This window comes from Octopus sinensis, linkage group LG4 (genome assembly GCF_006345805.1).
Source record: "Octopus sinensis linkage group LG4, ASM634580v1, whole genome shotgun sequence".
Taxonomy (NCBI): Eukaryota; Metazoa; Mollusca; class Cephalopoda; order Octopoda; family Octopodidae; genus Octopus; species Octopus sinensis.
Window position 1 is genome coordinate 96,390,882 of NC_043000.1, and position 27,788 is coordinate 96,418,669.

At 37.3% G+C, this 27,788-nt stretch overlaps 1 protein-coding gene across 2 annotated transcripts in view; it reads right to left on the minus strand.

Annotated features, from left to right (window-relative positions):
• Positions 1 to 1,554: 1,554 nt before the first annotated feature.
• Positions 1,555 to 27,788, minus strand: part of LOC115210760 (alkylglycerol monooxygenase-like) — a 44,556-nt gene continuing 18,322 nt past the window's right edge. For both annotated transcript variants that reach the window (XM_036502254.1, XM_029779477.2), the window contains 7 exons: positions 25,820 to 25,915; positions 22,256 to 22,388; positions 13,682 to 13,761; positions 10,941 to 11,060; positions 6,060 to 6,176; positions 4,467 to 4,549; positions 1,555 to 2,412 (listed from right to left, as the gene is read on the minus strand). In XM_036502254.1, coding sequence (XP_036358147.1) covers positions 2,205 to 2,412; positions 4,467 to 4,549; positions 6,060 to 6,176; positions 10,941 to 11,060; positions 13,682 to 13,761; positions 22,256 to 22,388; positions 25,820 to 25,915 — 837 coding nt within the window. In that variant the 3' untranslated portion in view covers positions 1,555 to 2,204. The remainder of the gene's footprint in view (positions 2,413 to 4,466; positions 4,550 to 6,059; positions 6,177 to 10,940; positions 11,061 to 13,681; positions 13,762 to 22,255; positions 22,389 to 25,819; positions 25,916 to 27,788) is intronic.

A 27,788-nucleotide genomic window follows, 5' to 3' on the forward strand; every position in this document is an offset into this window, starting at 1 on the left:
TGGCAAAAATCAGTAATGCTGCGATGGACTGGCGTCCCGTCCAGCTGGGGAACACATATGCCATTGAAACCGGGAAACCGGGCCCATGAGCCTGGCTAGGCTTTAAAAGGGCACATTTATTTATTTTATTATATATATACACACACACAAGCTCATAAATGCAGAACAAGGTGGAAAAAATAGTACTCAAATACCGAAGGTAGACTAATATGCTTTTTATTAAAGCCACAAAAATCTTCACAAACTATTACTCAAAGTTTCATATTACCATTAGTAGGACAGTTGTGATCTTACTAAATTTAGTATGACCACAACTGTCTGATGAATGGTAACCGAGTAACACTTTGTGAAGATTTTTTGGCTTTAATAAAAAGTATGTATGTGTGTGTGGTTTGTTGGAAGAAAAAGAACTCAATACCATAGTATAGGTTAATAATATTTTTATTTTGGTTGAGTCAGCCTGATGACTCAGTGTATGTACAGGGGTAACTGCAGAGTAGCAAGCGACTGACTCAACTAAAATAAAAATATTATTTATATATATATATATATATATATATATATATATATAGTCTTCTTTTGTCTTATCTGTTTCAGTCATTAGACTATGGCCTTGCTGGGGAACTTTTAGTTGAATGAAACAGCCCTAGTGCTTACCTTTTTTTTCAAAGTCTGGGGCTTATTCTATCAGTCTCTTTTTGCTGAACTGCTAAGTTATGGGGACATAAGCAAACTAATACCTGTTGTCAATTGGTGGCGGTGGGGGGGTGACAAACACAGACACAAAGTTACACACACACACTATAGACTTTGGTTTCCATCTACCAAATCCATTCGCAAGGCTTTGGTTGGCCCAAGACTATAGTGGAAGACAGTTACCATAAAAGATAAAAGATATATATATATATGTGACAAGCTTCTGTACAGTTTCCATCTACCAAATTCAACTCACTTGGTTGAATTTGGTCTCTGCTACTGTATTTTTCTTCTCTTTTAAACTGAAATTTTCAAAAATTGAGACGAAAAAAAAAGAGAAATGAAAGCAAAAACTCAAGTAAGGCACAGGCATGGCTGTGTAGTTAAGAGACCTGCTTCCCAACCACATGGTTCTGGGTTCAGTCCTACTGTATGGCACATTAGGCAAGTGTCTTCTATAGCAGTGGATCAGCCAATGCTTTGTGAGTGAATTTGCAAAACAAAGATTGTAGAAGTTCATGTGTGTGTGTTTGTGTGAGGATATATATCAATGTGTCTGTGTTTGTCCCTACCTTTACATGATGACTGGTGTTGATTTGTTTATGTCCCTATAACTTAGCAGTTCAGCAAAAGGGACAAAGTACCTGGCTTAAAAACAAAATATAAGTACTGGGGGCAATTTGTTTGACTAAAACCCTTCAAAGCAATTTCCCAGCATGGTTACAGTCCAATGACTGAAACAAGTAATATATATGTATATATATATATATATATAATGTGTTTGTGTTTGTCCCCTGTTCATTTGACAACCGATGTTGGTTTGTTTACACCCCTATAACTTAGTAGTTCAGCAGAAAATGTCAATAGAATAAGTAACAAGCATTAAAAAAAATAATAAGTACTGGTATTGATTTGCTAGGCTAAAATCCTTCAAGGTGGTGCCCCAGCATGACTGCAGTCCAATGATTGAAACAAGTACAAGATAGAAAATAAGGGGACATGTTGTCTCCACATAACTGTGTATCAAGATGTGCGTTTCTCTGGGGTAGGAGTGTCTCAGCTGCTTCACTTCTGATATTTGTATTTCCTATGTTCACATTTGGTACAATGTGCTTTTTGCATATTTTTCATCTATTCATAACATTCCTCACAAAAACTGGAAAATAGTGAGTCAATAAAAACAGAGCACCAAACTGGAATCTGTATAGTATTTAGATGCATTCCTCTGTAGCATTATGACTCAAATCCCAGTGGGGTTGATACAATATGTAACAGTAATAAACTGGAGCCGATTCATTTGCTTATATTCTTGTAAAAATAGTTTTGTTTTGTCAAAAGATATCAGTTAATTATATACTGTCAATTTTTGAAGAGAATCAATATAAAATCCAATTATAAAATATTTTTTTACATCACATTAATGTATAATTATTAATTGGTAAGATATTTGGTTGTGAAGAACATAAAATGGTAGTTTTGAGGAAATGTTTTTCAGAATTGTTTTGAAACTAAGCTGTCTTTTGATGTTTTAATTGTTGTTTGCTGCCACCAAACACCAGGGATAGAATCCACAGAAGAGCTGAGATGCCATAAAACCAAGGTATCATTTTTACAATCATCTCATTATAAAACTCTGACAGCAACTGAAAGTTGGCAAGTTGGCTAATGCACAAAGCAGAACCACAGCGGAGAATTTCCATGTAAGTAGCGTAAGACCTAAATGAGAAGAAATAATAAATGAAAAATAATTTATTAAAAAAAAAAAAAATGGAACGATGTCATAGATACTAATATGGTAACTTTAGCTAAGTTAAATAAATATCCTCTATGCTTTATTTTGACATTATTCGTATATACATCAAAAGATTAATATAATAGGGTAGTGAGTTAAAAGAAAACACTAGACCTGAATAAAAAAACATTTTAGAAATGACATTTGATTGGGCTTTGTACTATGTAACTTGGAATAATAACAATCCTTTCTACTATAGGAACAAAACCTGAAATTTTAGGGAAGGGAGTTAGTTGATTACATCAACCCCAGTGTTCAGCTGGTACTTATTTCATTGACTGCAAAGTTTCTCTCAGTGGTTTTGAACTCAGAATATAAACAGCTGCAAGAAATTCTGCAAAGAATTTTTGCTGACAAACTAACAATTCTATTAGCTTGTCACCTTAATTCTTTCTAATCTTGGGCAAAAGGCTTGAAATGTTTTGGGAAGAAGTACTACCTGATTACATTGAGCCCAGTTCTCAACTGATACTTATTTTATTGACCTTGAAAGGATGAATGGTAAAGTCAGCTGCAGTAGAATTTGAACTCAGAGCATAAGGAGCTGGAAGAAATGTTGCTAGCATTTTGCAACATGTTAGCAATTCTGCTAGCTCACCACTTCTAATTTTGGCTCAAGGCCAGCACTTTTAAGGGAAGGGTAAGTCAATGTAATTGACACTGGTACATGACTGATACTTATTATTTTATCAACCTTAGTGGGATTTGAACTCAGAATACAGACAACTGAAAAACATGCTGTTAAGCATTTTTGTCCAGTGTGCTAATGATTCTGCCTGCTTACCACCTTAAAGGCAATAATACTGGTTTCAAATTTCCGGCATAGGGCCTGTATTTTTTGAGGGGAGGGGAGGAGGAGTTAATTACATCGACCCCAGTACGTGACTGGAAATTATTTTATTGACCTCAAAAGGATGAAAAGCAAAGTGGAATTTGAACTCAGAATGTAAAATTGGATGAAATGCTGCTAAGCATTTTGTACGGTGTGCATGCACTTCTGCCAAAGTGCTGCCTTAACAATAGTAAAAATAATAATAATCCTTTCTACTGAAGGTACAAGGCTTGAAATTTAGGGGAAGGGACTAGTTGATTACATCAACCCCATTGCTCAAAGCATTTTGCTTGGCATGCTAATGATTCTGCTAGCTCACCGCCTTAATAATAATAATAATAATGATCTATTCTACTCTAGGCACTAGGCCTGAAATTTTGGGGGAGGGACCAGTCGATTAGATCGATCTCAGTATGCAACTGGTACTTAATATTGACCCTGAAAGTTAACCTCGGTGGAATTTGAACTTGGAACATAAAGACAGACAAAATAATGCTAAGCATTTCGCCTGGCATGTTAAAGTTTCTGCCAGCTTGCTGCCTTAATAATAATAATAATAATAATAATAATTCTTTAAAATTTTGGCTCAAGACCAGCATTTTTAGTCAAGAGAGCAAGTTAATTATATCAACTCCAGTAATTGACTGGTACATTACTTTATGGAACCTAAAAGGATGAAAAGCAAATTCAGCCTCAGCAGACTTTTAATTTGGAACATAATGAGCTGCAAAAAATAACACTAAGCACTTTTTTTCTGATATGCTAATAGTTCAGCCAGCTCACTAGAAATGCAACAAAATCTCCCTCAGATCACACTTGTTTCCGCAAAGAAAAAAAAAAGAGTACTAGAAAATCTGGTCTTAGATACAATGTATCTGAAAAGCGAAATATATTCAATGTTTGCAGCTAGAGTGCATTTTTTATCATATCTGGCTTTGGGCTAAACAACAATTGCCACTGTGTATAAGAGCATTTTTACTGTGGTTCTGTTCTGAACCAAACAGAAGCATAGAATATCTGGAATACAGTTTCTGTGGATCATGCATAGTTGTTTGATTGATTACTTGTATCTCACAGGGCTGATACCCATGGTGATTAAGCTTAAATATTAATAACAATAAGAAGTAAACTTTTACATCAACTTACCTTTGGTCAAAGATATTACCAAAACAGGATAAAGAATATATAATGAATACCAAAACTGCTAGAACAGATTCTTGTGGCATCAACTAGAAAGAATAAAAGAAGGCAGGTTATTATTACTGTAAATCCTCGAGTATAATCCGCACTTTTTCCCTAAAATTTAAAGATCAAAATCCCTGGTGCGTACTGTATACGAGGTTAAAATGTAAAAGTATTTTCTAAGTAATGTCCGTCTGAGTCTCTATTTGCTGTCCGGCAATGTTTATTCAGATGCATTTTGTGATGTCGGGCGTGAAAATACCTTAAGCTAAGCCTGAAAGCAATGAAGTAATAAAAGAATCATCCATAACTTGCAGTAAGCAACATTTATTAAAATAAAAGTATTCAGAACACAGAATAACATGTAACAAAAGCAATTTGCAAACATATTTACATACCCATATAACAAGAACATCACCATTATTGTATTACGCATGCATGGAAGTGTTTGTTCGACTGGGTGCTGCTGGCTTAATTATGCATGACTCAAGTTAGAGAAGCAGTGCGTATTATACACAAGGTTTATGTTTTTCAGAGGTACAGTCCACTAAAAAGCCCCTGCGTATTATACTCAAGGGCGGACTATACTCGAGGATTTACAGTATTTATTTCAAATTTTGGTACCAGACCCAAAATTTCAGGAGAGGGGTTAAGTTGATTACATTGATCCCAGTGTTCAACAGGTGCTTATTTTATCGACTCCAAAAGGATGAAAGGAAAAGTTGGCTTCTGCAACATTTGAACTCAGTACAAAGATGGGTGAAATGCTGCTAAGCATTCTGCCTAGCATGCTAATAATTCTGCCTGCTCACTGCCTTAAGTAAGTTATTAATATTGGTTTAAAATTTTGGCCAGCAAGTTCGGGGGAGGGGTTAAATTGACTTCATTGACCCCAGTGCTTAATTGGTACTTATCTTATTGACCTCAAAAGGATGAAAGGCAAAGTCGACCTTGGTAGAATTTGAACTCAGAACATACATATGGATGAAATCCTGTTCAGAATTTTGCCTGTTGTGCTAATGATTCCATCAGTTTGCCACCTTACATAGGTTATTAATATTAATATTAATGAGGTCAGCTTTACTTTTCATCTTTCTGACTTCCATAAAATAACACAAGTCTTGTATTGGAGCTCGTTTTATTGATCCTGTTCGTGTTGCTTCACAGTTGGACACTCTTACTAACTCTTCAGAATTAAGCAAAAAGAATAAGGTATTATAATACTTAACTCTTTGTGACCATCCTGCATGAATCTGCCACTGATTGGATTTTACAAACTTCCTAATTTAAAGTGATGTAAATAAAAACTTCAAAATTGCATGCTAATTTATGTCTCAAACAAAGTTGTTTTACTAAATTCTTCAGAATTTCCCAAATGAATTGACTCAAAGACAAGTATTTAAAGGATACTACCTAAAACATTAGATTTCTCTTCTTTTATGTCATAGCTGTGATTAGAATAAGAAACTTCATATTATAACTACTCAACTATACAGTAAATATCGTGATTTTTTTTTCTTTTTGTTTAGTAATGAAATATGATGAGAGAAAACTTACATGGTTAACACTCAAAATTGTTAGGAAGAAATATGTAACTGCCGTAAAGTGGAGTAAAACATATATACTGCACAAGTTGGAAACTTCTGTGGTGTACTTCCGCGCTGGATGTTCTACCTAAGAGGGATAAAAGAAAAAGAGATAGGAAAAATAGTGGTTACTTCAGAATGCTATTTTATTGTATTTGCACAATAGATATACACCTCTACTGCTCATGCAAATGGTATGAATGACATATGACATGAATCCCTTTATCCTCTAAAAATGTTAAGGTTGTCTCTTGACATATTAATGGAAATGAGTAAACCTTGCAATGTATTTTCCACGTAGTCATAGCAGGATACATCTGTGAACAAATAGGGTAGAGTCTCACAGATGTAATGCAGTGAATTAAATTAATTTAACTAACTGTGGTTAACCAGGTAATTAGTTGGCCAAAAATCCTGCTATGGAGTGTTTGAAATTTAAAAATAAAAAAAGCAAAGGAAGTAACTCTAAGATCAGTTGGTTTGAAATTTTTGGAAAATAAGGACAATACAAATTGGAGTTGATCTGGTCATTAAAGCCAACTGGGGAAAGCAGCTGACATGTTTCAGCCTTATTAAACCTCTTCAGCAAGGAAACTCAGTTGGTGAGGCTAAGAGATATATATAAAACAAGCTACTTTCAATTTCTGTCTACCAAATCCACTCACCAGGCTTTGGATGGTCAAGGGTTATAGTACTTACTGAAGAGACTATACTGGGACTGAACCCAAAACCATGAGGTTAGGACACAAACATCTTAACCACCCACTTTCTTGGTTAAGTTGAAAGATTGAAACTGTTCTTGTGATGCCACCACCATTATTAGAACAGGAGATGGTAATTCAAAGCCAGATGGCTGTTGTTGTTTAGCTCCATTTCAGCTCTGTGATAATCCTTCAGACTGTGATAATCTTGTTTTTTTTTTGCTTTTTTCAGGCATTATGTATCTTGAACTACATTATTAAGTGTATCTTTCCTTTTTTAAGATAGCAGGTATGATATAGAAGAATGTTTTGGCTGTTATTTCTAGCATGTTGAACAACCATACAGGCTTCCCATTTGGTGCAGTAAAGGTATCAATTAATTAAATTTCTGATTCATGTCAAGCCATTGCCGATTTAATTAGCAATTCTTTTACATTATTATTCTGAACAGAAACAAAGATGAGTAAATGAAATATGCAAATATATATACAAAGGCACACACAGACAAAAAGAATATTACACACAAAGAGAAGTACACACTCATACATTTGTTTAATTATTTATAACCATTACTGTAATTAATTAAGCACAATATAATTCCTAAATACAATGCAACTCACTTATTATACCTAAAAATTATTAATAAAATGTATCCTCTTTACTCACGTACATGTGTACAATGCTAACTTGAAGTTCTCACCCTGGTATTTTGTATTAAATTTCTTGCATCATACACCAGAATCATCATCATTGTTTAACGTCTGCTTTCCATGCTAGCATGGGTTGGACGATTTAACTGAGGACTGGCGGAGCAGATGGTTGCACCAGGCTCCAATCTGATCTGGCAGAGTTTCTACAGCTGAATGCCCTTCCTAACGCCAACCACTCCGAGAGTGTAGTGGGTGCTTTTATGTGCCACCGGCACGAGGGCCAGTCTGGCAGTACTGGCAACGGCCACGCTCAAATGGTGGTTTTTTTACATGCCACCTGCGCAGGAGTCAGTTCAGCGGTACTGGCAACGACCTCACTTGAATGTTTTGTTCACGCGTCACTGGCACAAGTGTCAGTAAGGTGACGCTGGTAACAATCATGCTCGAATGGTGCCTTTTCTGTGCCACTGGCACAGAAGCCAGACAGCTGCTGTGGCAGTGATCCCACTCGGATGGAGCTGTTAGCGCTCTACTGGCACGGGTGCCAGTCATCAATGTTTATCAAAAGTAGATGGGCAATTGCTGTGACATGAGAAGCCAATATGTGGTCATTCAACCTTCTAGAAATAGTAGGCATCATAATACTCGACTGTTTTGAAATCACCCTGCATGAAACTTCCCCTTGTTCTACATTACAAACTTCCTGATTTAAAGTGATTTAAGTACAAAAAAACAAAAAAACTCCCAAATCTCATGGCAATTTACATCTCAGACAATGTTATTTTACTAAATTCTTCAGAACCTGCCAAATGAATTGAATCAAAGGCATGTATTTCATGGGTATTGCCTAAAACATTAGATTTCTCTCTTCTGTAGCATAGCTTTGAATAGAATAAAACGCTTCATACTATTACTCCACTACATAACCTACTGTCATTATCATCATCAGTTAACATCCCCTTTTCTATGTTAGCATGAGTTGAATGGTTTGACATGAACTGATGAGCTAGAGGACTGTATTGAACTCCAATGTCTGCTTTGGCATGGTTCATAGAACTGGATGCCCTTCCGAATGCATGTATATATTACACACACATACATATATATATATATGGACGGGAAGCTTAAGGTAATCCTATAAACTGGTCTTCCCCAGTGGAAGAAGTAAATTTTCATCCAGATAAATCATCATCATCATCATCGTTTAATGTCCGTTTTCCATGCTAGCATGGGTTGGATGGTTCAATCCGAGTCTGGGAAGCCAGGAGGCTGCACCAGGCTCCAGTCTGATCTGGTATGTAGAGTTATGTGCGTATGTATGTATGTATATATACATATGTGTAAATAGGTATATATGTGTATGTTTATATGTATGTATCCGTCTGTATAATGGGTAACTGCATGTATATATATTTATTATATTTATTATTATTATTATTTGAGTATGCATGTATGTATATATGTATATGTCTGTATGCATGTATGTATTTATGAACATAAGGAGGCGCGTGTGTGTGTGGATGTGTATGCAGATGTATAAACATATGTATACATTTATGCATGTATGTACTTATGTGTATATATAGATGCGCGTGTATGTGTGTGTGTATGTGTACGCATATATATATATGTGTGTATGTGTATATATGTATGAATGTATATGTGTATGTATATTTATATGTATATATATGTATATATATATGTATATGTATGTATGTGTATGTATGTGTATGTGTATATGTGTATATATATTTATTAGTGTATATGTATGGACTAGTCTTCTGTGGGTGTATTGAGGTATGTATGTGTATGCGTGTAGATATGAATCAGTAGGTACGTGTACGTATGTGAATATACGTGAATGTATGTAGATGTATGTATGTATGAATATAACACGTGCGTGTGTGTATGGGTATGAGTGTACGTGTGAGTGTGTGGGCGTGAGTGAGTGTTTGCGTTCGTATCAGTGAGTAGATAGATAAATGGACTCTTTAGACCATCCCTTGAGACCGGCTGACCGAGGTCAAGATAAAAATAAAGATATAAACAAAAGTAATAATAAAATTAAAATAAGGGAATGTATATGCATGTGTATATGTGTGTATGTATATATATGTGCGAGTGTGTATACATATATGTATATATATGTATGTATATGTGTATTTGTGTGTATGTACATGGGTGTGTGTATATATATGAATATATATATGTATATGTATATGTATGTATATATATATATATGTATGTATATATGTGTATGTATGTATATATATAGATATATGTGAATATGTGGGTGTATATATATATATATATATATATATGTAGATGTACAAGTGAGAGTCTCCTTACTTACCTAAAACTCTATTTTTCTATTTATTCTTTTATTCTTTTATTTATTCTTTTATCTACTTTACCACCGATTCCTTTGACCACTCCCCTAATAATGATAGTTTTGCGCCATTCCTACCCCCAAAAAAGTCCCCCACCACCACCCATTTAAACCTGCCTAAATGTATAAATGCCAAAACAACTCTTGTCTACTAGCTTCCTGATGATTTCTTTTGAATGAAACAGTTCTAGTCCTGTAGAAGCTCCTTCTATATAATAAATTAATTTACTCTGCTATGTATTGAGTACCTTATTTACTGTGGTTAACCCCGACTCAACCCGGGACCTACTTATATATATATATATATATATATATATATATATGTATGTATGTATAGATGCAGGCATAGTTGTATGGTAAGAAGCTTGCTTCCCAATGACATGATTCAGGGTTCAGTGCTATTGCATGACACTTTGGGTGAGTGTCTTCTACCATAGCTTCGGGCTGACCGTAGCCTTGTGAGTGGATTTCATAGAAAGAAACTGAAAGAAGCCTGTTGCATATATGTAAATATATGTGTGTGCGTGTGCACGTGTGTGTGTGTGCACATGTGTGTGTGCGTGTGCACGTGTGTGTGTGCGTGTGCACGTGTGTGTGTGTTTGTGTCTGTGTTTCTCTCTCCACACTGCTTGGCAACCAGTGCTGGTGTGTTTATATCACTGTAACTTAGCAGTTCAGAAAAAAAGAATAATAGAATAATTACCAAGCTTTAAAAAAAGTACTGGGGTGAAAACAAGTAGAAGATAAAAAGATATATATGTGTGTGTGTGTGTGTATATATATATATATATATATATATATATATATATATTCACATCCTTCCAAGATTACATTTGCTGCTACCCCTATACACCATATCCCTGACCTCTCCACCTTTCATCTACCTGTTGTTCATTTCCTTCCCTTTTTATATATTATATCTGAAATTAGATGACTGATCATGCCTAAAACATTTTTGAAATGTGGTTTGCTACTAGATCAGAGCTGATTTGGTGCTAAACAACTACAACAACATCAATACTTAAGTTTATATCTTATTTTCTTTCTACTAAAAATGGAAAACCAAATCATTTACACCAAACTTCATTTCTGCCTAAATCTAAAATACTTACCTCAGGTATGTGGCATTCGTTTGGGTCTTGTCCTGGAACCCATCCTGGGCCTCTTAATAGAACATTCAATAGGCTTCGTCCTTGTCGCCAGTTCTCCCAAAGATGCTTCCAGTAGCAAACCTATATGTAAATATAAAGAAATAATTAATTCCTAAGAAAACGAAAAAAAAAAAAGCAAAACAAAGCAAAATGGAAAAATTAGCTGTGACGTTCAGAAACTCACTTTGAAAACCTATGGTTTTGGGTTCACTCCCGTTGCATGGCACCTGGGCTGATCTGTGCTTTGTGAGGTGAATTTGGTAGATGGAAACTAGTGTGCAAGCCCATTGTGTGTGTGTGTTTATTGTTAACTTTTGAAAAGGTAAGTACTCAATATTATTTTTTTTTTTAGTTTTTACTTTGTTCCTTCTTGAGCCACACCTGGCTCATAAGGGCCGGTTTCTCAGTTTCCTTGGCATATAGGTTCCCCACCTGGACGGGACGCTGGTCTGTTGCAGGTGAGCTGCTAGATGCAGGAGGAGAGAGTGAGAGAAAGTTGTGGCGAAAGAGTCAGCAGAAGTTCACCATTACTTTCTACTGGATCCACATGGAGCTTAGGTGTTTCGCTCATAAACACACACATTGCCCGGTCTGAGATTCAAATCCGTGACCTCTCGACTGTGAGTCCGCTGCTCTAACCACTAGGCCATGTGCCTCTACACTCAATATCATTGTAGAGATTAATGATATATTTTATTTTGGTTGAATCAATCTCTTGCTTCTCTAAGTATCACCTCAGAGTTGCAAGAGAGTGACTTGGACCAAAATTTTATATATATATATATATATATATATATGGTTCTGGGTTCAATCCCACTGTGTGGCACCTTGGGTAAGTGTCTTCTGCTATATATAGCCTTAGGCTGACCAAAAGCCTTGTAAGTGGATTTGGTAGACAGAAACTGAAAGAAGCCCATCGTATATATATGTATAAATCCATGTGTGTGTATCTCTGTGTCTGTGTTTGTCTCCCACCCACTGCTTGACAACTGGTGGTGGTGTGTTTACATACCCTTCACTTAGCGGTTCAGCTGAAGTGACTGATAGAATAAGTACTAGGCTTCAAAAAAATAAGACCTAGGGCTGATTTGTTTGACTAATACCCTTCAAGGTGGATTGCCACCATGGCCACAGTCAAATGACTGAAACAAGTACAAAATAAAAGATAAAAGATATATATATGTGTGTGTGTTTTTGCATGTGTGTGTGAGTATGTGTGTGTTTGTGTGTGTATGTATGTATGTATGTGTGTGTCTGTATACATACATACATATATATATGTGTATATATATATATATATATATATATATATATATATACACACACACACATATACATACACATACACACACATATATAGACATACACCTTGTCAAACAGCAGTCACTGATGTCACCCTTCACTGAACCAATGAGATTGTTTTCAGGTCAAAACTCAGGAAAAAACAAATAAGCATTGAGTCCACTGAACTGATAGCTTTATAAGGGAATCAGTCAACTGGAACACTGGAAAACTAACAAAAACAATTTACCAAGTCCTTTGACAACAATAAAATGAGAAAGTCAACCAACCAGATCACTGGATTTCAACTAGGTCAAAAGGTTCAACAAACAAATGATGTCACCAGAAAGTCAACCAGCCCAAATGCTGGACTTTGCAAAGATATAAATATTTGACCAAAACATTTATGACATATTAAGGTGGCCAGCCAAATGGAGAAAAACAATCAGAACTTGATCCTTTATATCATAAAACACACACACACACACTCACAAAGCAATTTTAATGTAAAATATTTTGAACTCTTACCAGCAAAACCATGCACGACAGAAATTGCAAATAAATTTTTTTCTTTCCCTCTATTTTTTCTCTTACTCTTCTTAAAAAGCTCATTGTATCTAATTGTTAATATAACTCAATATTACTGAACTTTCAGTTATGTGACTGTTATGAACTTCATTGAACATTTGAACTTATTTTACTGTCTATCTCCCTTGTGACTTTAAACTTTCCTAAACTCTTTTCTTATTCATATTTTTATTTTTGTCATTGATAAACAAAACATTGTCAAAACCGGTTTGGTATTTGAATAAATCTGTTACAAAATTTAAAAATAACTACATGTTTTAGATTCAGGTGCGTTTTGAAACCCTGAAACAATTTCTCATATATCATCATCATCATCATTATCATCATCATCATTCAACGTTCACCTTCTATGCTGGCATGGGTTGGATGGTTTGACAGGAGCCAGCCAGGTAGAAGACTTACAGCAGGCTACTGTGTCTGTTTTGACATTGTTTTTATCTCTGGATGGCCTTCTTAACACTAACTTCCTTTCAGAATGGATTGAGTGCTTTTACATGGCATGTATAAGTGTATAAAAAGCAGCCAGTACACTCTGTCAAGTGGTTGGCCTTAGGAAGGGATCCATCTATAGGAATCATGCCAAAGCAGACAGAGGACCATCTTTTGGAGTGCTTCCTTCTGAGTCTATCCATTAATATAAATTCGGCAAACTTTGACAACTTGACAAGAGCTTTGGGATGCAGCAGAGAGAACATTGAGACATAGCATAAACAAGACAGCAGATTGATGGTGGACAGATGGCAGACAGACAGTGGACAGTTGGCAGATGGCCTGTGGACAGATGGCAGATAGACATGGAGTACTGCCGACAACAACCACAAAGAAACCCTTACCTGTACTGTAAAAGGTTCAAACGTGTTGATGGGTGAAACCAGACCAAAAATCACCTCTTCTTTCTCAGCTTGAAAGGTCCCTGTGCATGAATATCAGTTAAAAACATATGTATATAGACATAAATTCATACTTATTATATTAATGAGGTCAAGCTTTTTTATCAGAAAGTATTTTAAACATTTTCATCTATCAATAGGTATGTAAACTCATTTATGCATTCAGTACTTTTAACAAACTGACATAAGTTATTAAAATTGCACATATTGATAGAGTATCTCTACTTCTATAGTAACTCTTTTATCTATTCTTCTTCATTGCCTGCAAATAATGAGTCCCAAGCAGAAGTGACATGCCTTCATATAATTCTTGAAAAAGGTGGGTTACAGGCTATCTGATATCCGCAGAAGGTTATAGTGTGTTTATGGAGATAACATTGTTAACAAGAGCAAAGTGCATGGATAAATGAAGTTTAACTTTTTAGCATTTAAATCAGCTGTATCCAGCCCAAATATTTTACCTGTTTTATGTTCAAACCAGCAAGATCCAACTTCTCACACTTATCCTACAATGTCATTCTAAAATTATACTGTCACATCATCAAAATATTGAAGCTACGAGATTATGCAAGATTAATTCAAAACAACGTGAATAAATAAGCATTACATTTGACAGAGTGACGGCTTAGTGGTTAGGGTATTCAGCTCATGACCTTATGGTCATGAGTTCTATTCCTGGCAGTGTCTTCTGTCCTTGAGCAAGACACTTTACTTCATGTTGTTCCAGTCCACTCAGCAGACAAAAATGAGTAGTACCTGGATTTTAAAAGATCGACATTGTCACATTCTGTGTCATGCTGAATTTCCCAGAGAACTTCATTAAGAGTACGCATGTCTGTGGAGTGCTCAGGTGGTGAGCTGGCAGAATTGTTAGCATGTCGGGCGAAATGCTTAGCAGTATTTCGTCTGCCACTATGTTCTGAGTTCAAATTCTACCGAGGTCGACTTTGCCTTTCATCCTTTCAGGGTCAATAAATTAAGTACCAGTTGCATACTGGTGTCGATTTAATCGACTGGTCCCCTCCCGCCAAATTTCAGGTCTTGTGCCTATAGTAGAAAGGAGTGCTCAGCTACTTGCACGTTAATTTCATGAGCAGGCTGTTCCTGTTGATTGGATCGACTAGAACCCTCGTTATCATAACCAACAGAATGTGAGTGACATTTGACAGAGTAACCTGAATGCTAAAGGGTTAAAGAAGGAAAAAACAACACTAAAGACAAACCATGCAGTGGAAGACCATCAGCTGTGATCAGTGACGTGGCTTGCCAGCGAGCAGACAAATTGATTTGTGTGGACAGACAAGTGACAATCCACAACCCATGTTTATATCAACCTCTCCAATTTATAAAGGTGGTAAAGGAGTTGGATTTCAGAATAAGTATATTGTTGGACCAAATATCTTGCAGTTCTTATATGTTCTGAGTTCAAAACCTGATGTGGTTTATTATTACCATTCACTGTTCTGTGGTTGATAGAACAAGTACTAGTTAGATATTAAGTTTATTTCTTTCACTGTTCCTTTCTTCAAATTTCTGATTTATGCCAAAGCCAGAAACTAATATTTTTTAGCATGATGGAGGGCTGAAATGGTAGAATGATTGACAAAATATCTTGTTGTATTGAGTTACGTCCCTTTACATTCTGAATTCAAATTTCAATTTCTTTCATTCTTTTGGAGATGATTAAATTATCTACCAGTCATATTCTGGAATCAGTTCTATTAGCTTCACCCCTCTTCCCTACAAATGTGTGGGTGTATGCAAATGAAAAAAGAAAAAGAAAACAAAACAAAACCATACTTATATATAATTGAGAAGAGAACAATAGAAGTAGCTGATACATCAAAAGTATTGTATAAAACAACATATGTTGTTTTGTCCCTCAAATCTCACCGAGTTTATCTTTGTCTTGGCATTGATAGATTAAAACCTGGTTTTAGACAGTAATAAATTCAGTGGACTATTGCTCCTCTCCAGTAAGGTTTGGTCTAGTAAAATAAAATTAGTCTTTCTGAAAAATGTACAATGACAGCTTCCTAGTTTCAATCTCCTTGGTTCTTAGTTCAAATCCCAACCAGTAATAATCATGCATTTTATCCTCTTAAATACCAATGATTTTGTTGAAATTCATTCAGTTCACAATATCCTGCCCCACCTCAATCACTAAAATTGGCCTTGTGCTTTAACTCATTAGCATTTAGATTACTTTATCAAATGTTATGCTTATTTATTCACACTGATACAAATTAGTCATGCATTGCTTTGCAGCTTTGAGATTTCAACGATATGATTGTTTATTTTTAGGATAATATTGTAGGGGAAGTGTAAAAGTGTGAGAGGCTGGATCTAGCCAGTTTGAAGATAAAACAAGTAGATTATTTTAATTGGATTTGACCAGTTTAAATGTTAAAGAGTTAATTACTAGCTTTCTTTAATTTCATAGCAAGACTAAAGATGTTTACTGACACAAAAATGAATCAATCATATAAATACATCATCGTCGTCATCATCATCGTCGTTTAACGTCCGTTCTCCATGCTAGCATGGGTTGGACGGTTCGACCGGGGTTCTGGGAAGCCAGAAGGCTGCACCAGGCTCCAGTCTAATTTGGCAATGTTTCTACAGCTGGATGCCCTTCCTAACGCCAACCACTCCGTGAGTGTAGTGGGTGCTTTTTACGTGCCACCTGCACAGGTGCCAGGCGGGGCTGGCAACGGCCACGGTCAGATGGTGTATTTTATGTGCCACCGGCACGGAAGCCAGTCGAGGCGGTGCTGGCTCGGCCACGAGTCGGATAGTGCTTTTTACGTACCACCAGACCAGGGATCCTGGCTGGTTCAATTCGATTTCGATTTCGCTTGCCCCAACATGTCTTCACAAGCAAAGGGGTTGGCAAGGGTGCCTGTCGTACGGTCGCATTGGAGTATTTTACGTGCCACGGCCACGAGTCGGATAGTGCTTTTTACGTACCACCAGACCAGGGATCCTGGCTGGTTCAATTCGATTTCGATTTCGCTTGCCCCAACATGTCTTCACAAGCAAAGGGGTTGGCATGGGTGGTGCCTGTCGTACGGTCGCATTGGAGTATTTTACGTGCCACGGCCCGAGTCGGATAGTGCTTTTTACGTACCACCAGGCCAGGGATCCTGGCTGGTTCAATTCGGTTTCGATTTCGATTTCGATTTCGCTTGCCCCAACATGTCTTCGCAAGCATGGGGGGTTGGGATGGGTGTCTGTCGTCGGATGAGGTTCTATATCGACTTCGCTTGCCTCAACCGGTCTTTGTGTCCAAGGGAGGAAAGGCATTCATAAGTGGGCTGGGCTCACTTGTCCTGCCTGGTCTTCTCACGTACAGAATATTTCCAAAGGTCTCGGTCTCTGGTCATTTCCTCAGTGAGGCCTAAAGTTCGAAGGTCGTGCTTCACCACCTCGTCCCAGGTTTTCCTGGGTCTACCTCTTCCCGGGTTCCCTCAACTGCTAGGGATTGGCACTTTCTCACACACCTATCTTCATCCATTCTCGCCACATGACCATACCAGCGCAATCGTCTCTCTTGCACACCACAACTGATGCTTCTTAGGTACAACATTTCTCTCAAGGTGCTAACGCTCTGTCGAGTATGTACACTGACATTACACATCCATCGGAGCATACTGGCTTCATTCCTCACGAGCTTACGCATGTCCTCAGCAGTCACAGCCCATGTTTCGCTGCCATGTAGCATGGCTGTTCGTACACACGCATCATACAGTCTGCCTTTTACTCTGAGCGAGAGGCCTTTAGTCACCAGCAGAGGTAAGAGCTCCCTAAACTTTGCCCAGGCTATTCTTATTCTAGCAGTTACACTTTCAGCGCACCCACCCCCACTACTGACTTGGTCACCTAGATAACGGAAGCTATCAACTACTTCTAGTTTTTCCCCCTGGAAAGTGACGGAAGTTGTTTTCTGCAGATTTTCGGAGGTTAATGCTCCCGAGCATCTGCCACATACAAAAACTATCTTCCCAGTTAGCCTACCTTTGACATTGCTGCACCTCTTATGTGTCCATAGCTTACACTGGGTACATCTTATAGAGTTTCTACCTACACCTTTTCTACAGATCGAGCAGGGCCATCTTCCTGAAGATATTGTGGATTGTCTACCTTTCTACTTATTAGTACTTTGGTTTTAGCTAGGTTGACTCTAAGGCCCCTTGATTCTAAACCCTCCTTCCACACCTGGAACTTCTCCTCCAGTTCTGATAGTGACTCAGCAATAAGAGCAAGGTCGTCAGCGTAGAGGAGCTCCCAGGGACAGCCTGTCTTGAATTCCTCCGTAATTGCCTGGAGTACTATGATAAATAGGAGGGGGCTGAGTACTGAACCCTGGTGGACCCCAACCTCTACTTTGAATTCTTCTGTGTACATGTTGCCAACCCTAACCTTACTTACGGCATCTCTGTACATGGCTTGCACAGTCCTCACCAGCCATTCATCTATCCCTAGTTTCCTCATTGACCACCAGATAAGGGATCGGGGGACCCTATCAAAAGCTTTCTCCATGTCAACGAAAGCCAGGTACAGGGGCTTATCTTTGGCTAGGTATTTCTCCTGCAGCTGCCTTACCAGGAATATAGCATCAGTGGTACTTTTCCTGGCACGAACCCAAACTGCATCTCATCTAAACTAACTCTCTCTCTAATTAGTTGGCTATGACCCTCTCCGTAACCTTCATTACTTGATCCAACAGCTTGATACCTCTGTAATTATTTGTATCTAGGGCATCACCTTTACCTTTGTAGCAGTTGACTAGTATGCTGCTGCACCAGTCATTGGGTATGACTCCTTCGTGTATCACCTGGTTGACTATACGGGTGACTAGGTTATAGCCGACACTGCCAGATATTTTGAGCATCTCTGCAGTAATTCCTGATGGGCCTGGGGCTTTCCCTGTCTTCATGCTTCTAATTGCCTTAGCTACCACGGAACTATCAACTCAGATAGCTGGTCCCTCTGTAGGGTCAACATTCGGCAGACTCTCTTTATCCCATTCATTTTCCTCATTCAGTAACCTTTCATAGTGGCATCTCCAAGCTTCTCTCTTTGCATCCTCATTTAGCGCAAGTGAACCATCCTCCATGCGAACACATTTCTCTCCTACCACATCACGATTCTCTCTCACACACTGTCTTGCAACACACGAAATACCTCAAGTCTTTCATCCTCACGGCGCAGGACATTGGCAAATTTTCTCTTATCTGCTTCCCCTCTGGCTAGATAGACCTGTCTCCTAGCTTCCCTTCTGGCAGTCTGATACCCTTCCCTGCTACCACCGTTCTTCCAGCCTTCCAAGCCTGTTTCTTTTGTCTAATAGCCCTGTCAACAATATTGTTCCACCACCACGTTATTTTGGGTCTTAAGGGGACTTTGCACCAGCCACAGATCTGGTCAGCAGCTTTCAGCAGGTTGTCCCTCAGAAACGTCCAGTTGTCTTCTACCCCATGTGTAGCTATACCCCCTTCCACTTCGTCAAAGGCTTCAAGTAACATATCTCTAATCTCTGTCCATTCGCAGGGGCTTTAAGCTTCCAGACCCTTCTTCTCCATGTTGGTCGTCTTCTAGTCGCCCTCTTAGTCCTGATCCTAAAGTCACTAACTACCAGTCTATGTTGTGGGGTGCATTCTTCGCCTGGGAAGGTTTTGGCATTTTTAAGCAGCCATCTTTCCCTTTTTCTGGCAAGGAGTAGTCGATTTGGCTAGTATGCCGGCCCGATCGGTAGGTGACCAGGTGGCTTGTTGGTTTCCTGAAGTTAGTGTTGCAGACCATAAGACTATTCGCATCGCAGAACTCCAGCAGCCTGGTTCCCTCCTCGTTGTGGGAACCATAACCGTAGCCTCCATGTACGCCATGGAAGCCCCCAGCATGTCGTCTTTCTACTATAAACACAAGGTCTGAAATTTTAAGGAAAGGAGATAGTTAACTCAAATGGTACCTGTTTTATTGAGCCCGAAAAGATGAAAGGCAAAGTTGACATAAAAATGATCAAAATGCTATCCAGCATTTTGTCCAGCATGCTAGCAATTCTGCCAGCTCACTACCTCAATAGATTTGCTCATAATAATATCTGATAGGGACAGAGAGACTGAGTTATAAGAGAAATGGGTACAATGCCTTGTGCTATTATTTGTTCTGGTTCCCTGTCCTCTGAGTTCAAAACTTGTTGAGAACAACTTTGCCACATATACTTTTGGAGTTGATAAAGTACAAGTCAAGAACAGTGGATTGGCAGAACTGTTAGTGATCAAACAAAATGCCTTGTGGTAAATGTTCTGGCTCTTTATGAGCTGAGTTCAAATCCTACCAATAGCCAAGTCATTCCTCATCACTCACTAAGAGAAGGTTTCAAAGTAGAACTCAACAGACTTTAGAACTGGTATCTCTCTTCAATTTGAAAGGCCTCTAAACATCTCAGTAAAATATGCTATAAATACTGGGACTTTGAAGACAGAATGCTATGGCAATTGAACTTGTATGAATAAATGACTCCAGAGTTTCAGAAGCTGAAAATATCCTCAACAAGAAATTGGTCATATGCTGTCTCCACTGCCATCAATAATAATATTTTTGTTTTCTCATGAGATCAAAGACAACTGCCACTCAGAGTTGTGTTACTAATAGAATTTCCTTTGCAGAAAATGATTATTTTCTTTCAGATTTGGAAATGTAATAAATCATGTAAACTGGTCATTAATTTAGCATGCTATCATTAAAATATTTCACTCTTGTCAGTTTATTCCCAGTAATGTATAAGGAAGAAAAAAGAGTTAAGTTTCTTGTCTTAGTTGTAGTTGATATTAATGAGAAACTTTTGATTCCACAAGGAGATAATAATATATTACACTGTGTGAAACAATTTTTGTCCTTGGGTAGCAACTGTTATTTCCTATTTCCTTACCCTTAGAAAGTATGAGAAATGGTTAATATTTTCTTCAAACTTGCTTTTGTTATATTTATTGAAACATCAAAGAATCCCTCTCAACACATGGCTTTGATGCTCCCACACTACTCCTGCTCATGATCAAAGATACACATATTGTCAGCCACTAAGGGACATGCTTAAGTGGTTAAAGTCAAGCAATTGACAAGCAAATCTGTGGTATTGAGCAGAATATTTGCTATAATGATATTTCTGCTTCAGCAGCTCGGTACTGAATCAGTCTGAAATGTAATGGAAAATAGGTTAGTTTCAAAACATCGATGTCCAGGTAACAAAAGCAAAGTTTGAAGGGAATAGTAGCCATTTCCTTCTATTTCTAGATAGAAGCAAATAACACTTACTGACCAAAGACAAAAATAAATAAATAAATAAATAAATAAATAAAAAATAAAAAGTTTGTTACACAGTATTATTCACTTGGTTATATTGACATCTAGTATGTTCATTGATGTTTCTCACTGTAGTTTTCAGTGGCGTTTAACCCTTTAGCATCAAGATTATTCTATCAAATGTAATGCTTATTTACCCACAATATTTTGAATTAAACATGCATTATCTCATAGTTTTGAGATTTTGATGTTGTGATTATTTATTTCTAGAACTTGGCTGATGTGAATATAAAAGAGGTAGAATATTTGAGCCAGGATAAGAAACAAATCTTTCTCTGGAAGGGTTAATAGTTTGTAATCAGTCAACAGTGGTCCAGTGTCCTAATGCCAAAGGCACTTGGTTCTAGCAGGCTCAGTGTATCTAGCTGTAAATATGCACCATGGAAAATTACAAGGAGAATGAGCATTGTATAATTGTTTTGTTAGCATTCTATGCTTACTTAAAGGTATTCTGCTGGCTGAAAGAGTGAAAACAATAAGTTGTCTTGTAGTTAGCTTCAAATAAAGTTGCTTGCAATGAATCTAGGCATTAAATCTGGTTCAGAATGCATTTAGAGGCTAATATAATAATAATAATGAAATTATTGTATACAGTGCTCAGGTGCACCACAACTTGTCAAAAGTGCATATAAAGCATATGCAGTAATGTACAAATGTCTGGAAAGTGAACAGTGTATGAGTCAGATACATGCTTGCATGTGTATGGAGGGGAGAAAATCAGGTGTAGTGTTGAGTGTATTCAATATTAACCTTTTCACATTCAGATTGCTCTGTCAATTGTGATGCCTGTTTCCTGACATCGTTTGGAATTAATCATGCATTCTCTTGTACAATCACAATGATGTGATAGATTACTTTTGGAATGACATTGTAGGGTAGGTGTGAGAGATCAAATCTGGCTAGTTTGAACATAAAACAGGTAAAATATTTGGCCCTAAGATAGTCAGTTTGAAAACCAAAAGGTCAGACACATCTGGCACAAGTGTTCACCATACAATTGTTGGATTACTTACTCATTTGTAAAAGATTCCACTACCAATTTTCTTTCCAAAATTTTGAGAGTTCAAAGATGATCAACAGAAATATTTAGAAGAAAAAATAAGAAATAAAAATAAAAGTAAATAAAAAAATGAAAATATTCTGAGAATTTACCAAATAATTTGTCCCAAATTATAAGGCTTCCACCATAATTTTTGTCAATACAATAAGGATTTCTTCCATGGTGAACTCTGTGGTGACTTGGTGTGTTTAGAATATGTTCAAGTGGTCCAAGAGATCGAATATACTGAAATAAGGAATGATATAAATTGATTAATTATTTGCGTAACATGAAGAAAATCCCAGAAGCACTGCTTTTGGCCAAACTTGCTGGAATATTCTCCAAAGCAAGATTTAGTATATTTACATACACATAATATATACTGCTGCTGCTGTTTTTCACCAGGAAACTTATGAATAAAGGCATTCCAGCAGTGACCGACCCATCTTTTTCCTATGTACAAGGAACCCAGGAATACATTATCCATTGTGCTATTTCCATAGAAGGTAGTCAGATTTAAGGGGATTTGGCTGCTACATCCAGTAGTTTGAACAACCACCTAAAGGCTCCCTTGTTAGCTTGGCACATAGTATGTAACATGATATACATAGTGAAAGTTATACCGTAAATCCTCGAGTATAGTCCGCCCTTGAGTATAATATGCAGGGGATTTTTAAGGGGCTGTACCTCTGAAAAACCTAAACCTTGTGTATAATGCGCACCCCTTCTCTAACTTGAGTTGTGTGTAATTAAGCCAGCAGCACCTAGTCGAACAAACACTTCCGTGCATGCGTAATACAATAATGGTGATGCTCTTAACTGTTATATGGGAATGTAAATATGTTTGCAAATTGTTTTTGTTACATGTTATTCTGTGTTCTGAATACTTTTATTTTAATAAATGTTGCTTACTGCAAGTTATGGATGATTTTTTATGACTTCATTGCTTTCAGACTTAGCTTAAGGTATTTTTCACGCCCGATATCACAAAATACGTCTGAATAAACATTGCCAGACAGCAAATAGAGACTCGGACATTGCTTAGAAAATATTTTTCATTTTTAACCTCATATATAGTACACATTAGGGATTTTGACCTTTAAATTTTGGGAAAAAAATGTGGATTATACTTGAGGATTTATGGTAATTAAATCTTCATGGGGTACTATCAAATCATCACATTTTGTGTGTGGTAAATTTTATAAGGTATCTCAACACAGGCATAGTTATGTGGTTAAGTGGTTTGCTTTGCAACCATGTGGCTCTGGTGGACCCTGCTATGTAGCACTTTGGACAAGTGTCTTTTGCTACGACATCAAGTTGACCAATACCTTGTGAATAGGATTTAATAAATAGAAACAGTGCAGTGGCCCATCAGACACACACACACGCAAAAGATATGCCTGAGAAATTATGCATTGCCCACCATATTCTCCAGACCTCACACCTACAGTTTACCATCGCTTTAGAAGTTTATAAAATTATTTGAATAGATTAGGATTTACTTCAAGAGCAGAAGTCAAAAATGAGTGAATTTCCTTGTTCACTTTAAAACTAAGGAATCTTATGAATGTGACATTGAATAGTTCATTGACAGATGGAAAGAGGTCAAAGAGAAGAATGGTGATAATATTGACGGTTACATTTTTTTTTTATTTATGCGCCCTTTTCAAGCCTAGCCAGGCTCATGGGCCTGGTTTCCCGGTGTCTATGGTGTATATGTTCCCTTCAGCTGGACAGGACGCCAGTGTTACTCAAGGAACAGGAAGAAAGAGTGAGAGAAAGTTGTGGCGAAAGAGTACAACAGGGGTCGCCCCCACCCCTGCCGGAGCCTCGTGGAGCTTTAGGTGTTTTCACTCAATAAACACTCACAACGCTTGGTCTGGGAATCAAAACCACGATCCTCCGACCGCGAGTCCGCTGCCCTAACCACTGGGCCATTGCGCCTCCACAAAAATGGTTAAATAAATCAGATATTGTTTTTTTTTATTGTTTCAATGAACAGACAGAACATTCATTACAACCTTATATATACAATTACACACACACATATATCATCATTATCATCATTTAACATGTGCTTTCCATACTGACATGGGTTGAATGGTTTGACAGAGAACAGGTGAGCTACTGAGCTGTATCAAGCTCCAATCTCATGTTTTGGCATGGTTTCTATGGCTGGATACTATTCCTAACACCAACCACATTACAGAATGTACCAGGCACATCTTCTGTACCACTGGCACTAGTGATATTATAATAATATAATAATGAAATTATTGTATACAGTGCTCAGGTGCACCACAACTTGTCAGAAAGTGCATATAAAGTACATGCAGTAATGTAGAAATGTCTGGAAAGTGAACATGCTTGTGTGTGTATGGAGGGGAGAAAATCAAGTGTATTGTCATGTAATTTTCCAGAAAGAAAAGAACAGAGAAAAATATAGAGGAAAAAGTTCCCGCTACTAAGGGGGAAGTATTTGGGAGGGGAAGGTGGAGGTGGCTGGCTTTATGCAAAGTATTGAAAGGCTAAAGTATGATAGATTGACATGCTCAGACATCTTGCTAAAGAGGAGATATATGGCTGAAGGTGATAAGAGGAAGGTAATGATGGAGTGCACGAGAAAACTCTCAAGAAGCAAGAAGGTGAGCATAAGAGAGAATGAGATGGACTAAGAGAGCGTGTGGATGCTTTTAGAGGAGTGTGAGTAGGAGTAAGAAGGGGAGGTAAAGGTTAATGTGGGTGCTGAATAAGAGTGGTTGTGTAGATGATTGGAAATATCAGTATGGAGTGGGGGTACAGTGGGGGTATATATATGTATATATTTTATTTTATTTTTTCTTTTACTTGTTTCAGTCAGACTGCAGCCATACTGGGGTATGGCCTTGAAGAATTTTTAGTTGAATGAATTGACCCAAGTACTTTTTTTTAAAGCCTGGTACTTATTCTGGTGATGTCTTTTGCCCAAACCACTAAGTTACAAGGGCACCAACACACTGGTTGTCAAGTAGTGGCGGGGGACAAACAGCGATACAAAGACACACGCACACACACACACATACACACGATGGGCTTCTTTCAGTTTCTGTCTGCCAAATCCACTCACAAGGCTTTAGTTGTCCTAAGGCTATAGTAGAAGACACTTGCCCAAGGTGCCACACTGAATTCATAACCATGTGGTTGAGAAGCAAGCTTCTTACCACACAGCCATGCCTGCACCTGCATACATACATGATGTGTGTGTGTGTGTGTGTGTGTGTGTGTGTGTGTGTGTGTGTGTGTGTGTGTGTGTGTGTGTGTGTGTGTCTCCTTGTCTTGATACTGTGTGATAAATGTGAGTGCCACCATCATACAAGTAGCGTTATTTTTTTAGTCTTCTGTGAAATATATCTGGCCAAGGGGACATTTAATTTTACTTGGAAATAGGTGAGGGCTGGTTTGACAGGAAGGATATCCAGCTGTAGAAAATCTGAAACAGGAAGAGCATTCAGCTGTAAAATCCCCTCTCATCTAATCCATACTAGCATGGAAAAATGAATGAATGAATGAATACTGTGTAGTAAAATACAAATTTCTGACAATAATTGAATATTTATCAATGAAAGGGTTAAGAAGCTGGTAGAATGTTTCTTGCCTCAAAGAGGAAATTTTTATAATTGTAATGAATGACTTACTTCTGTGTGAATCCAAAACTGGTAAAGCAGATTTAATTGCTCATGTACCATATATATAGATATTGGAACAAATAATGCCATCGGAGTATAGAATGCCTGTATGAGAAAAACAGTAAAACATTGATAATAGTATCTAAGATGAAACTAATACTTATGTGTTACATTGCCATAACATTTAAGACAAATATACACAAATAATATGTCTGTTACATAACCATTATATTATGTAATAGGCATCATGGAGATTGGGGAAGGACTAAGATGTGAACGTTGTGAGAACAATAAAATAGAGAGAAGATGGAATGAGAGGGTGGGTACAATAAAAGTGTAGCAGAGGATGAAAGCATCTCATGTGGAGAGGATGTAGAGTGAGGGTAGTGAGATAGAGGCTGGAGATAGGCAGTGGGTGAAAGCAGTAAGAGCATCCCATCTAACAACACTCCCCTTTTTAGTGTTCTGTCTTCCATACACATGTGCACACGCACGCACACACACACGCACGCACACACACACCACACACACACACACACACACAACACACACACACACACACACACACACACACACACACACACACACACACACAACATCATCATCACCATCATTATCATTTCCAGTATTCTACAAGAATGATTATAATTATGAACAAGTAAAATAATAAATTATTATTTTCCTTCTATATCATACTATATATAATTTTCTCTTCCACTACCGTAATCCACTGTTTCCTTTTTAATATCTTACTAAATCTACCTCAGCCCTCCTATAGTATAATGTTTTATTAATTTTATTACTTATTGTCTTCCATATATCAATATTTTGATAGTTGATTCTCAGCATTTGTACATATGTATTGTGTTGAAGAATGAAAGAAGCTTTTTTTGTACCTCTATTAATTCATAAATTAATTTATACATTATATTATACACATTAATACAGACAAATAAAATAATTTATTATTTGTTATACACAAAAATTAATTGTCTTCTTGTGATAAAGATTGTGAAATGATCATCGTTATATGGATGTGAGTATATGTATATTTCTTCCAATGTTCACTATCTTTCCCCTCGTTCTGGTCTAACGACCCTCCATGTTTGTTTTCATTTGGTTACCTTGCATGTCTCCACTGTCCTGTTTTTGTTCCCAACTTTGGCCCTCCATAAAATCCAAAATTTATTTTGGAAGTTATGGGAGCAACTGTCTTTGAAGACTCATATTGTCGTTGAATGCATAAAATGAGGAGTAGATAGACAGCTGACAACTGATGAAGGTCGTTCTTTGTGTTACTTGTCCTGCTTTTAGTTTCTTTTCTCGTAACTTGCTTGTTTGCATATTTCATGTTATTTACAGTTGGTGATGTGTTGTACCTGTATATGCATATATATATATATATATATATATAATTACATTATATAAAAGGCTTAGTAAAATAAATTACTTTGCCACATACTGAACTCATTAGAAATAGCAGCTAAAAAAATTTTTTTAAAACTATTTCTAATACTTAAAGAAAATCTCTCTCATATAGTGTTTGCTCAAGTCAACTCACGAAAGTATGGGGGTAAAAACATTAAAAAATCACAAATGCAAGGTTATTTGAGAACGTACGTTTCTAGATTAGTCAAATCGACATTTCTTTCGTCAGCTCAGAACTCCTTGATTCGGATTTGGGAACACTGAAAGTGGGAGCATACCCTTTTGGCTTCTTCTTCTCACTTCTGAAGATCTGCTCGAACTATCAGTGCTAGCAATTCAAAATTGCAAGCGAAGAATTCTGCTCTCCCCTTTCCACCAGCGTGGGTTAAAATTGGTAAACACTATGTTTTATCGGTAAAAACCGAAGCATTAAATAGAGAGAAATAAATTATAGTTTCAACAATTGAGGGTAAAACTAATTAATTATTAATCAATTTCACCAAGTATTCAGTATGTAAAGGGACCATTTAAGGCGAATTCAAATTATTAC